The sequence below is a fragment of the Bolinopsis microptera genome, chromosome 1 (assembly GCF_026151205.1).
Source record: "Bolinopsis microptera isolate Bmic1 chromosome 1, MBARI_Bmic_1.0, whole genome shotgun sequence".
NCBI classification, from domain to species: domain Eukaryota; kingdom Metazoa; phylum Ctenophora; class Tentaculata; order Lobata; family Bolinopsidae; genus Bolinopsis; species Bolinopsis microptera.
Genome location: NC_087072.1, coordinates 12,992,204 through 13,006,842, shown reverse-complemented (window position 1 = coordinate 13,006,842; position 14,639 = coordinate 12,992,204). Strand labels below are relative to the sequence as shown.

The 14,639-nt window shown below is 39.2% G+C and overlaps 1 protein-coding gene across 1 annotated transcript; it reads right to left on the bottom strand.

Moving 5' to 3' along the window:
• Window positions 1-9,960: 9,960 nt before the first annotated feature.
• Window positions 9,961-14,025, bottom strand: LOC134826121 (V-type proton ATPase subunit B). Its single transcript, XM_063838396.1, has 9 exons — window positions 13,714-14,025; window positions 13,091-13,194; window positions 12,847-12,988; window positions 12,490-12,696; window positions 12,095-12,316; window positions 11,585-11,785; window positions 10,821-11,087; window positions 10,633-10,703; window positions 9,961-10,470 (listed from the first exon to the last, which is right to left on the bottom strand). Exons 1-9 carry the CDS (start codon window positions 13,954-13,956, stop codon window positions 10,380-10,382), a joined length of 1,548 nt encoding a protein of 515 aa, XP_063694466.1. The 5' UTR covers window positions 13,957-14,025; the 3' UTR covers window positions 9,961-10,379.
• Between the last annotated feature and the right edge of the window lie 614 nt (window positions 14,026-14,639).

Below are 14,639 nucleotides of genomic sequence, written 5' to 3'. Positions count from 1 at the left end.
CAAATGACATAAGACTTAGCAATGAAATGGAGATTCTTCCCTTTAAGGATCTCCAGAATAAACATATCAAGCAACTGATCTCACAAACGAGTCATGTGATGATATCTCTATAGACCAACTGTTTGTACAATTAAAAGGTATCATGTTAATGAGACAGTTTACCAGCTAAAGGGTTCTAAATTCTTAATAAGGGGGGCACTCTGCATGTTAATGAAGTATATTATGCAGAGATTAATTATAATTAAGGGTCAATTAAACAACTACCACTAGAATGATCCATAACATGGAAAACTTTGTATAAGTAGTTTAATGCACTTAAATTTAAGCCTGATCAGATAAAATGAAAAGTTTATTTATATTGACTGGATCTAAAAGTTTCCATCTATGCTCTAGGAAGAACACACATGTTTACTCCACTATAAATTGTAGAATAAGATTTGATGTCTTATTTTTTGTACAACAAACATATGTCAGACCCATTATCTGAAAATTTAATGCTGGGTCAGCCGAGTGGTAAATACTGGACTGTACAAACAAATAGAGATGTAAAATCAATTGTATCATACGAGTTTAGCCATTGGCAGAATAGAAAGCCACGGGAGGAAAACTTGTTGAAGCTGGTAAGAAATATCCATCTCTGACAGGTCAAGGTGGTTGTTATTTATAAATGACACAGGTCCTAACAGTGATTAAGTCACAGCAACTATTTGAAAAGTAGAATATGTATTCATAATTTATAGCTATAGAATAGTATAGATGACGCAAAAATATTGCTATCCGTGCCCATCCCTAATTAGATAAATTTTCATAATTCAGAAGATTATCTGTGTCTGTATGTCTGTTTGTATGTACAACCTCCCACATGCAAATAGGATGAGAAATAGAAAGTTAGGTAAAAACCAAATGGTTGCATAGCAACAGTGTTGTAATGCGCACGTGCAAAGATTGTTGAAACAGCATTTTGATCGGTGTTGTGGTAATTACGTTGTGATTAAAGTGTTCTACATTTAAATCTGCTGTATCTTTGGTTAAGATGAAATTTGTTGATGCGATTAAAACTTTCTTTCAAAGAAAGATACTGCTTTATTCCTGTTACCGCAGGCTTCCTAGTATACACATAATATCACAATGAACCTGTAAAAAATGAAACCTTCAAAATACAATATATTCCCCAACTGGAATATTCAGTTAAACAAAAATTTCAATTCTATGCCATTTGTTACAGATTATTATTAAATCTAAAATAGCTAATAATTTAATAAATTATTAACAGGCCCCTTAACGTGGGCAATAATATACCCAGAGTAAACAAGTTTACAATAAATCAATTTGATGTTTAAAGGAATCCTAATTCAATGTGTAGTATGGTTGTCACTCTTTAAATAGATTAGATATAGGTTGACGGGGCAAAGGAGTGTGCGTGCTGTTCGCTATTGCTCACACCAAACGGCAACCTAGTAAATGTTTTGTATGGACTCCGGTCTCCATCACGATACAAAATTAGGATTGTAGAATTTATTGTATAAATTTCAGTGCAGTGGAGGTAGCAGTGTGGTGCATTAATAGAGTGACAGCCTACTGATTTAGAGTTGTTTTTAAGTGAGCATAATGGGTATATTTTTGGACCTAAAGGCTTTAGCATGGCAACTTTAAAATTGGTACTTTTAAATCATTTATTAATTATCAGTTTAAAAATATAAAAATCTGGAATTTGTTCACACTGTGAACCAGTCCTATAAAAATTTCAAAAACCCTCTTAAATTAAATATTAAAAACGTCTCAATAATGGAAATAGTCATACAATTAAGAAATTTACCAAATTCTTAATATCTACCTAAGAGAAAAATACCTACCTAAGTCAATGTCTACCTGTAATACACTAAATATTAGGTTAAATACATAGGCGGTGGAGTCAGCACACATTTACCAAAATCAAAATTTTTTTAATAGGAGGAACCTGTAGCTGTGGGCCGAGAACACTGGATTAAATATTGGCAGAAACATTTTAAATTCACCCTTGACCTTGTTCAAATCTAGACTCTCTATATCCACAAAGTTCGTTCTCGCCCTCTAAAATTTTAGTCAAATTTTTATAGAAATATTTACGATGAGGTGTGATGATGTTAGTGTCATTATTCTTTGATTTGATTTATGATTTGATTATGGAAGTATATTTACAGTAAACTACTATGTAGATGCACTGAAGGGGTATCCAGGGAAGATGTTAAGTTGCTTTCATCACCAACAATCTTCTTAATCTTTTTAGGCAGGCCCCTTCTCATTTAACCTCGGTTTTTCGAACATTCGGCTGAGACAACACAGATTCATGTACCTGGTAGGTTTCTAACAATAGCATTATATAACTATGGCAGGAACCTTGCAGCCCGTCTCATTACTGGGCCGCGCTCAGCCTGTCATTCCGCCTAATCTCTATGAACATAGCCTGAGGTCCCCAGGTAACCCGTCTCATTGCCATCTGAGTACAGACAATAATACATCGAATTGAGAATACAAGAACTCACTCATGGCTAACCAGCAGCTTACAGAACACATTATGAAGCACACACCACTCTCAATACCAACAGAAAGGCTGGGAAAGCGGTCAAGAGTGCCATTAGCCTGTCAAATGCAAAGAGACACAAATCTCTCAAAAACCAGCTGATGAACGATCTACCACCTTTGATCAGTGAGAAGATCCCACATGCATGTGAAAAAGGTGCATCAAGCTGGCTGACCGGACTACCTTATGAGAAGTACGAATTTGTCTTGAACAAGCAAGGGTTCAAAGACGCTATAGCACTGAGATACGCTCTACCCATTGCCAACATAGCCAAGAAATGCATTTGTGGCAAAGATAACACCTACAACCACATTCTCATTTGCAAGAAAGGAGGTTTTGTCAACAGCAGACACAACCGACTGAGAGACACCATTGCAAGCATTCTTGAAAAAATCTGTAATGAGGTTGTTGTAGAGCCCACACTCCAGCCATGCACTGGAGAAAGCCTTCGCCCTGGTACCATTCTGGATGATGGGGCAAGGCTTGACATTGCAGCTAGAGGTCTGTGGTCACCAATGGAGTTGGCATTTTTTGATATCAGGGTTTTACACCCCGGAGCCAGATCCAACGCTAATCACAACACCCCAGCAAAGATGTACAATAAGCATGAAAGAGAGAAAGAAAGGAAATATGGAGACCGCTGTGTACAGATCGAAAAAGGAACCTGCAATGGCCTTGTATTCTCGACCACCGGAGGTATGGGCCCACAGGCTACCATGTTCCTTAAACGAGTGGCAACACTTCTGGCAGCCAAGACCAGCCAGGACAAAAGCCTCATCATGGCAAATCTTAGACGTCGTTTGCGATTTGAGCTACTCAAAACAGTTTTGATTGCAGTGAGAGGACACAGAGGACGGTATTATGAGAAAGCAATACCCGTTGACGAACTGGACCTAAATCTCGCACACACCACCAGCGATGAAGACAGGGGTGATGATGTTGATGATGAAGATGAGGAAGTTGATGATGAGGTTGAGAATGTAGAGGAAGAGGTTTCAGAAGAGTGAGCTGAAAAGAAGACAAGATTCTATTCTAATTTACTGCTTATTATATTCATTGAAATAAACATATAATATCCATTACTCCAGGAGTGATGACAGGAAAAAAAATTGATGTGCAATCAGAATTGAGTGGATAGACCTTGATTTTATAGCACCCCATAGAATTAACAATTGATTGATTGAAATAAATTTTCGTGCACATACAGAATGAATGGTTAATAATTTAATATATATGTAGACCAAGGTCTGTGCACGGGATGCTTCCTGGAAGAATCCAGTTCTTTTAGCGGGGCACCCTACCTAAAGCCAAATTGAGATATAATAATCATATTCCTAGAGAAATAATCAGAAATCGAATACCAATCAAATAATATGATATATAGGAGTAGTAACCATATTTACTATGCAAAATGCCCCAACCACATAGTGTAAATTTATATAGAATTCAAATTCCATATCATCATTAAATCTCAATAGTCAATATAACAGCCCAAGCAAAATTAAATAACTTCTTATATACCTTACTGTCATACTACAAATTAATTAAACATTTGAAATCTGTTAACCAGAGAATAAATTTCTAAACCTAATGCAAGTGAAATAATTTAGATGCAATAATGAATGCCTAATGTGAGTATCATCTGTCAATGTCCTTGTAAAAAAGTCTGTAAAAGAGATATGAGTAACTAATATAGAAGAAAAAACAGGAAGTTGTCGTCTGTTGAAAAATAAATAAAATATCTAGAATATAAATTAGAATAAAATAACATTCAGTCAATGTGTCGTCAATAAACTGTACAATTATCAAATGTTAAAACTGGGTGATACAGTCACCAAAAATAAATACTAAGTATAATAAGTAAATAAATTAAATGTGGTCTATAAAACTACCACTAGGTATAATAGGTCAATAAATTAAAAGTGGTTTATAAAACTACCACTGTGCGAACCCTTTCTCCAGTTAAAACATGTCAGTCATGTGCAAAATCAATCAAAATGGTAAGGTGGTAAAAAAGGGAAAATCCTTTCGATACATCAATTATATATGCCTCAGATTTAAAAGAATTAGAAGATGCTTAGTTATCGTCGACTATGATTGCAGTGTAAAATTTGTCATATGAATTGTCGACGGTATAATTAGGGTCTGTTGTTATAGATGAGAGTAGCTGTTTCTTATACGAATCACTAAAGCTTTTAACATCGGGCAGATTTCGTAGATCTGTTGGAACATTATTCCAACATTTTGCCCCCAAGTATTGAAAGTTTTTATGTGATGTTGATCTATTAACATATAGGTTGCAGATTTCGCCGCTCCTACTACCTCCTGATATGTAACTAAATTTGTTCATAAAGTTTGTAGGACAATTGTCATGGATGATTCTAAACATATAATTTGACAGATGGAGTTGTCGTCTAAGATGGAGTGGTAACCATTTCATGTCTCTATAAACATTAAGGCTGCTCTCTGTTTGTGGAACGTTGAGAGCTATTTTGGCTACCTTTTTGTACAGAGTGTCAAGTTCAGCAAGTTTTGTTTTGCCAGCTCTACAATAGATCGTGTCTAAATAATCGAATTGTGGCAACATGAGTGCATTGGCAAACATTTTCCTATATTTAATGGGTAGCAGTGCTTTACTTTTATACATGGCACCAATTCTCTTCATGACCTTCCTAATAATATAATCTACATGGCTTTTAAAGTTTAATTTACTATCTAGAATGAGGCCAAGATATTTTGTCTCTTTGCACTCCTTGATTGTGAAAGTTACTTCATTACATTCAATGGTTAATTCATCATGTTGATCAACAGAATCAAAATATAGGAATTCAGTCTTCTTTTCATTGAGTGATAATTTATTTACACTGAGCCATTTAAAGATTGTCATAAGTTCTATTTTCATGTTTATAAATGTGCTTCTGCAGGTTTGATCAAAGAATAGTGCACCATCATCTGCAAATAGAAAGGGCTTAGATAGGTTACAGGCATAAATGATGTCATTTATGAAGATACTAAATAATATAGGCCCAATGATGCTTCCTTGTGGTACACCACTCAGAACTTCTAAAAATGAACTTAGTTTGCCATTGATCCTAGTGCATTGATATCTACAAGATAAGAAGTTCTTAAACCAAGTTAAAGCAATGCCACCAATTCCATAATATGCCAATTTTTGAAGCAATATTTCATGATTTACTGTGTCAAAGGCCTTCTTAAGATCAAAAAAGATGATTCCTGGTTTATAAGACTTAGATTTACTCATATATATTTCGTCCATCAGATCGTATATCAAATAAGTTGTGGATTGAAGATTTAATTTTTTACACATTAACCCCTCACTCTGCCTCCAATCTAAACACATTCTTTAAATAACCAACACATGGTCTAAAACCCAATCTCAGACAAAAAATTACAACTAGACACAATCTTTCTGTATAAAGATGCTACTGATGAGAAGCCTCCTTAAAGTTTATTTGGGTTAGAAACGACATCTGGGTCCCTACCCTCGCACAAGATTATTCTCAATTTTCTTGTTGTGTCCACAACTATACCGTTGATCAGAGTCACATCTGATGACTTCAGTGAAAGGGCTGATGACTTCAGTGAAAGAGCTGGTGACCTAGTGAAAGTGCTGGTGACGATGAGAAAGACCATAAACCAGGGATTCCTTCGGGAGCATGTAAGATTATATCCAAAGTTTGTTCGCCAATGGGGTGTGTCTGGGTGTCAAAGATCTTCAAGGTGGGTGCTACTTGTGATGAACTCTAGAAGGATGGGATGGTAATACTCGGTCTGGCCGTCTGGAAGCCCATAGAATTCCAGTTCAGAAACCGAGTAAGGAGGTGCGGCTACTGATGAGAAGCCTCCTTAAAGTTTATTTGGGTTAGAAACGACATCTGGGTCCCTACCCTCGCACAAGATTATTCTCAATTTTCTTGTTGTGTCCACAACTATACCGTTGATCAGAGTCACATCTGATGACTTCAGTGAAAGGGCTGATGACTTCAGTGAAAGAGCTGGTGACCTAGTGAAAGTGCTGGTGACGATGAGAAAGACCATAAACCAGGGATTCCTTCGGGAGCATGTAAGATTATATCCAAAGTTTGTTCGCCAATGGGGTGTGTCTGGGTGTCAAAGATCTTCAAGGTGGGTGCTACTTGTGATGAACTCTAGAAGGATGGGATGGTAATACTCGGTCTGGCCGTCTGGAAGCCCATAGAATTCCAGTTCAGAAACCGAGTAAGGAGGTGCGGCTACTGATGAGAAGCCTCCTTAAAGTTTATTTGGGTTAGAAACGACATCTGGGTCCCTACCCTCGCACAAGATTATTCTCAATTTTCTTGTTGTGTCCACAACTATACCGTTGATCAGAGTCACATCTGATGACTTCAGTGAAAGGGCTGATGACTTCAGTGAAAGAGCTGGTGACCTAGTGAAAGTGCTGGTGACGATGAGAAAGACCATAAACCAGGGATTCCTTCGGGAGCATGTAAGATTATATCCAAAGTTTGTTCGCCAATGGGGTGTGTCTGGGTGTCAAAGATCTTCAAGGTGGGTGCTACTTGTGATGAACTCTAGAAGGATGGGATGGTAATACTCGGTCTGGCCGTCTGGAAGCCCATAGAATTCCAGTTCAGAAACCGAGTAAGGAGGTGCGGCTACTGATGAGAAGCCTCCTTAAAGTTTATTTGGGTTAGAAACGACATCTGGGTCCCTACCCTCGCACAAGATTATTCTCAATTTTCTTGTTGTGTCCACAACTATACCGTTGATCAGAGTCACATCTGATGACTTCAGTGAAAGGGCTGATGACTTCAGTGAAAGAGCTGGTGACCTAGTGAAAGTGCTGGTGACGATGAGAAAGACCATAAACCAGGGATTCCTTCGGGAGCATGTAAGATTATATCCAAAGTTTGTTCGCCAATGGGGTGTGTCTGGGTGTCAAAGATCTTCAAGGTGGGTGCTACTTGTGATGAACTCTAGAAGGATGGGATGGTAATACTCGGTCTGGCCGTCTGGAAGCCCATAGAATTCCAGTTCAGAAACCGAGTAAGGAGGTGCGGCTACTGATGAGAAGCCTCCTTAAAGTTTATTTGGGTTAGAAACGACATCTGGGTCCCTACCCTCGCACAAGATTATTCTCAATTTTCTTGTTGTGTCCACAACTATACCGTTGATCAGAGTCACATCTGATGACTTCAGTGAAAGGGCTGATGACTTCAGTGAAAGAGCTGGTGACCTAGTGAAAGTGCTGGTGACGATGAGAAAGACCATAAACCAGGGATTCCTTCGGGAGCATGTAAGATTATATCCAAAGTTTGTTCGCCAATGGGGTGTGTCTGGGTGTCAAAGATCTTCAAGGTGGGTGCTACTTGTGATGAACTCTAGAAGGATGGGGTGGTAATACTCGGTCTGGCCGTCTGGAAGCCCATAGAATTCCAGTTCAGAAACCGAGTAAGGAGGTGCGGCTACTGATGAGAAGCCTCCTTAAAGTTTATTTGGGTTAGAAACCAGGGGCTACATCACGTCTTCAACCCAGGGGGGGCAAGGGGGCGAAGCCCCCTGCGGGGTCCAGGGGTGGAGCCCCTGGTGGGGGGTAGGGGGTCGAAGCCCCTTGTCGAAGGATAGGGGGGCGAAGCCCCCCGGAAAATTTTTAAGGAAATTAGACAATTTTGACGCATTTTCCAGTACTTGAGGGACACGAATTTACGTTAGCAGCAAACCGTCTGGTTTAATGTTATGTTGAAGAATAAATTTTCATGTTTTTGTAAACTTGTCCCCCAAACCCCAGGGGGGGCAGCTGCCCCCCCTGCCCCCCCGGTGATGTAGCCCATGGAAACGACATCTGGGTCCCTACCCTCGCACAAGATTATTCTCAATTTTCTTGTTGTGTCCACAACTATACCGTTGATCAGAGTCACATCTGATGACTTCAGTGAAAGGGCTGATGACTTCAGTGAAAGAGCTTGTGACCTAGTGAAAGTGCTGGTGACGATGAGAAAGACCATAAACCAGGGATTCCTTCGGGAGCATGTAAGATTATATCCAAAGTTTGTTCGCCAATGTGGTGTGTCTGGGTGTCAAAGATCTTCAAGGTGGGTGCTACTTGTGATGAACTCTAGAAGGATGGGGTGGTAATACTCGGTCTGGCCGTCTGGAAGCCCATAGAATTCCAGTTCAGAAACCGAGTAAGGAGGTGCGGCTACTGATGAGAAGCCTCCTTAAAGTTTATTTGGGTTAGAAACGACATCTGGGTCCCTACCCTCGCACAAGATTATTCTCAATTTTCTTGTTGTGTCCACAACTAAAGTCGTGGCGCGTATGTATTTCAATTGTATAGAATAATTTTCGCAAACAACTTCTTGGTCTGGATAGACTTATATAACGAACTATTTACTCTTTACTGTGTGGCTGTAAGCCCCTTTTTCGTCTTCCTTCTGTTCCAACTATTGTACATTCATGTTAAAGCTTGAAATATGCAACTGTTACGATCATCACGACCGATTATATGCTTAATCAACGTATCACCATATAAACGTATTCACGAAATTACACTATACTATTAATACAAGCAGTTTTTTACCTCCGAAGGGAGTTTGTTCCAATAAAGAACAACCCGCTCTGGAACCCGCTTTGACCCGCCGCGCACGAGTGTGCGGCTCCCCTGTATCGTAGAAACTCTTGTATCACGTCGTGACCCCCACACTCGTGCGCGGCGGGTCATACAACGTATGTCAAAGAAACTCTACACTCTAGTGAAACAACAATGTGGGGTCACGACGTGATACAAACCATTGTGCACTGGACCTCGCCGAGCTGTGAAGGATTGATGCATCGTGAATTAAGGAACCTTGCCGGATATCCGGCGCTGCTGAATTTTGTTCCAACCGGATATCCGGCTTCATATTTTATCCGGTTCAATTTTTAAAATGCTTAGCCCGATATTGTATCACGCGGTGACCCCCACTGCCGCTTCACTATAGTGACGCTACAGGGGGAGCCGCGCACTTCGTGCGCGGCGGGTCATACAACGTATGACAAGCCCGATATTGATTAGAAAATTCACAACTTTTCAGACCTTGATTATGTTACATTACAAGTTGGATCTCATTCATGGATGTCGGTAAAAATAGATTACGTAATATGTGAACGAATTTTTGATATACATACGCTTATTTATTATTTTGTGGTTGGTGGTTTAACAATCGACTGCGATATATCTGGATCATTTCCAATGATACTCGCTAATAAGAACACTCGTGCGCGCGAAGTTATCTTTGGTTTACCTACAGTATAGGACAATATTTACTAGTAAAAAGATTCTTCCGCTTCGCGTCTGCACCTTATCCGGTTTCCTTCCTCGGTTATAGGTCATCTCATGATAAATAAAACAAGAGTACTTTGGTATTTAGGAAATTCATCGAATCTACACTTACAAAACATTAAAGGAAATTCAACATCTCATTAATCACAATCATTAAGCATCAGAATTCAATAAAATATAACACTCGACCGCCTGCGGTCTTGGTAGTGCTAATCATTTCTGTACTATCAAGTATCATATTCATCCCTTTTTATAATATCCGATCAGTATTTTGTTGATTAATATTATAAGAACTGCGATAAGTTACTGATACCAAAGATTACATCTGAATCCTTAACATCGAGGGAGGATGAGAAAATAGCTAATTCTAATTCTATAAATAAAACACAGAAGACGGCAGGGATCAACTCTAAACCAGATACTCCGCCGGGGCCAGTGTCAAGAATTTAAAAGTCCATGCTCCTCATAATCTACGATCTGACCGCAGTGTGGTCACTAATCCTCAGCATTTGCTCCGGCGGCTGTGTCAGGGGCTCTGTCGTAGTATTCGTCCAGTGTCGTCTGGGGAATCCTTTTCAACATGTCCCTGGGTTACAGTAACATTGTTTAAACGGCTTGGTTTGAAACAAGGATGAAAATGCTCAGCGTATCAGGCACATCTGCCATATTAGAAATGATCAGCCCACGAGTAGTTTGTACCCCTAAATGTAATCCGAACCCTAACAAAACATTAAAAGTTATATCTAACCTGGGGAAGATTCTAAGTAGTTGCCAGCCAATGTCCAATGATTCAAATACTGTCCTGTTTTCATAAACACCCTGAAAAATACCGCATTATAAAGCATTATATTATCTAATGCATATAATCTAATGTATATAGTGAAATCAAAACTGTCACTAAATAAAAAAAGGACGAATTAAAATGTCGCATCTTACCTGTGAAATGAATTTCTTCTCGAATTTGTACAGGAATTCCAAATATTTGTGATCATCAGCAGACAGAGCCTCTTCTCCGACCACAGCCTTCATAGCCTGGACATCTTTACCAATAGCATAACAAGCATACAGCTGGTTAGAAACATCAGAGTGGTCCTTCCTGGTCATGCCCTCGCCAATAGCAGATCTCATGAGCCGGGAGAGGGAGGGTAACACGTTTATTGGAGGGTAAATCTGTCTGTTGTGAAGCTGCCTCTCTACGTACACCTGGGGTTATACAATGTATAATGTACAATGTATAATGTTAGTGTACTCCGTATATACGTACTACGGTTTCTCGTGTTTACATTTAAGTTCAGAACTTTGAGGTAAATTTGGTTAACCTGAAAGAATACTACTGTTTAGGATCGCATAGTGTCAAGTCCACAGTGCATACTATTACACTACACAGTACTCAGTATACATTATGTTGCAGAGTGTCTCACAAGACTTTGAGCCGACTGACTGAGGCCGAATTTAAAGGTGTTTGGACGACAAAATCTCGAAAATTTATTAAGTTAAAACTCGTCACCATGATGAGTGAAGCTGTAAACTGCAACAACCTTTGTACCTATTGCACTTTAACCAAACGTTCCAGAACATTCCAGAGGTAGCATTTATTCAGTGAAACTGTTACAAAAATTGTGTGTAATTCATATGTGGGATAGGTTTAAAGGTTACATAGTTGAAACACAGCTCACACTAGTTATCACACAACAAGTTACCTGTCCCTCAGTAATGTATCCCGTCAAATCAGGGATAGGATGGGTGATGTCATCGTTAGGCATAGTAAGAATAGGGATCTGAGTGATACTGCCATTACGTCCCGTCACACGCCCAGCCCTCTCGTAGATAGTAGCCAGATCTGTGTACATGTAACCTGGGAAACCTCGCCTACCTGGCACCTCTTCTCTTGCTGCTGATACCTGGGCAGGATCTGGTCAGTTTCTGGGAAGGGGGGGGGGGGGGGGGGGGTTCTGGCTGGCAATCAATTTGGCAATCTTCATAACAAATTAACAATTACAGTATAATAAATTATTGAGCATTGTTCTAAATCTCGGAGGTAAACATTAGAATACACGTCATGTACACCAGTGTCTTCAATTAAAACAAATAATATTACACGTGACATTACACGTGATATTACACGTGACATTACACGTGACATTACACGTGACATTACACGTGACATTACACGTGATATTACACGTGACATTACACGTGATATTACAAACCTCACGGAGGGCCTCAGCATAAGAAGTCATGTCAGTCAAGATAACGAGGACGTGTTTCTCACACTGGTATGCCAGGAATTCAGCAGTAGTGAGAGCAATCCTGGGGGTGATGATCCTCTCGATAGTCGGATCGTTAGCGAGATTCAGGAACAGCACCACGTTGCCCATAGCACCGCTCTCTTCGAAATCTTGTTTGAAGAACCGGGCTGCTTCCATGTTCACCTGTGGGCAATTAGCAGTGTTAATGTTACTGATGTAAGACTTTTATTCAGTAAGGAAAATAAGAACGGAAATAAGAACGGAAAAGGGGTAATTTTAAACCAACTTAGTAATATATCGGATTAATCACGATATGTGTTATTCATAAGTTTTGGAGAAAGCTAGGAAAAACTTACACCCATAGCACCGAAGATGATAGCAAAGTTGTCCTCGTGATCGTCGTAAATACCTTTATCAGCAGTTTTAACAAGACCAGCCTGTCGACAAATTTGAGCAGCAATGTCGTTATGAGGTAGACCAGCAGCGGAGAAAATGGGAATCTTCTGACCTCGAGCGATGCTGTTCATCACATCAATAGCTGAGATACCTGTCTGTATCATCTCCTGCAAAACACGTGATTAGAAGTGTACATTTGTTAGGAGAGGCATTTGATATTTTAACTCATTTCAACTTTCAAGTTAGGCTATGTTTTGTATTGCAGGGTATAGCAGAAAAGTGAAAAAACGCATAGCTATCTTAGCTATTTTACGTACTCTGGGGTATTCTCTAGCGTAAGGGTTGATAGGCTGTCCCATAATATCTAGGAGATCCTCTGCCATGATCGGAGGTCCATTATCAATAGGTTTACCGGATCCGTTGAACATACGACCCAACATGTCTTCAGAAACTGGAGTCCTGACGTCATCATAATTATTAGTCACGTGTAAACAGCACATTCCACACTGGTTCACAAAACTGAGATAAGATATTCAACGTGACAGTGAGTTAAATGTTAACCTGAGGATGTCCCCTGTGAATTCACATGTGGTGTGTTTAGCGTCGATACCAGGGGTCCCCTCGAACACTTGCACAATCGCTTTAGATCCACTTATCTCAAGAACCTGCAAGTGATTAAGATTGTAATTTGTATGGTGAATCTAAAGAAATTACATGCTAAATATTGCTATATTTACCGAAGTGAGATAAGAGAGAGAAGGATTGGCAGTCTACTATTATAAAGGCAACAACAGCTACAATACTTTAGTATCATGTTATGTAGTTTTCATTATTAGCTTCTGTGAAATTATAACCACAGTACAGGTAAAGGTTAACTGCGGCCCTTTACATATCAGGTATCTATTATTATTGAAAGCATCAATATTTAACCTATATCCGACCACTAAATCATTTATTCCCTGCCTTCGACAAAAATGTAAACAATAAAATGTTCACTAGTGTACAAAATTTACTTAAGTAACAATTGAGTCAAAGTAACTTAAATTTTACTGCACATATTATACAGGGGGGGGGGGGGGGGGGGGGGGGGGGAGGCAAGGAGTCAGAGCACATACGTTGGCCTTAATAGCTCAGTCACTGAATTTTGGCCCCCCCCCCCCCCCCTATATTGTCTCTCGACTAACCTGTCCACTCCTTACAGAGCCGTCAGATAGTGTCAAAGACACGATTTCAGCAAACTTGGGGAACTTAACATTGTCCAGAATAACAAGAGGTCCGTTAACACCGGTAACTGTTTTGTAGGTCATTCGAGGCTGGGCAATGTAATCCCGAGTCACAGCCGCCTCGTGCACTTTCATAAGGGCATCAGCTTTTGCTGACATCCCAAAGTCCATGAGATCACCGTTGGCTTGTAATGTCAATGCCATGATTGCTAATCAGAGCAAAGTATTTAGTTGGGTTGTAACTTGTAAGTTGATAGGCTAAATTTACAATCTGTGGAATGGTGATTCAAGTTTTATAGTTTAAAAACCACACATATAATAATACACCCACACCATGTTATACAATATACATATAACATATAGTATTGAGTTAAAAAATAAAACTTATAGCACTTTAAAGAGTGAAACACAATAACTGAGCTCAAACGTTCTTTGAAGACGTTTTGATCACACATATTTAAGAATATAATAGCAATGAAAACCTTAATAGATAATCATTGTATTTTAAAACAAAAGTAAAATAATTGCTATGATCTCCTTTCTGATAAGCAGTTTTTTGAGTGAAAATAAAAAAGTTAATATAATAGATAATATCATAATAAAAATGATATTACTATTTCCTTGGTTGTTAAAAACGAAACATGGGATCAAAAACAGCTGATAGACATAACTCCCCTCTATCAGAAACAACTATAAAGTCAATTTCGAGAGAATTTTGATGAAGACCCCCCCCCCGGCCCCCTTAAACAAATTTGTGTTTCTCCTGCACTTTCAGCATTGTATTCAACTAGCCAAGTTTCATTTCCCCATCTGGTAATACTCCGTACATCCAATCAATAACATCTCCTAAGAAACCAAGTATTAGGCTATCCACTCCGATAATCGTA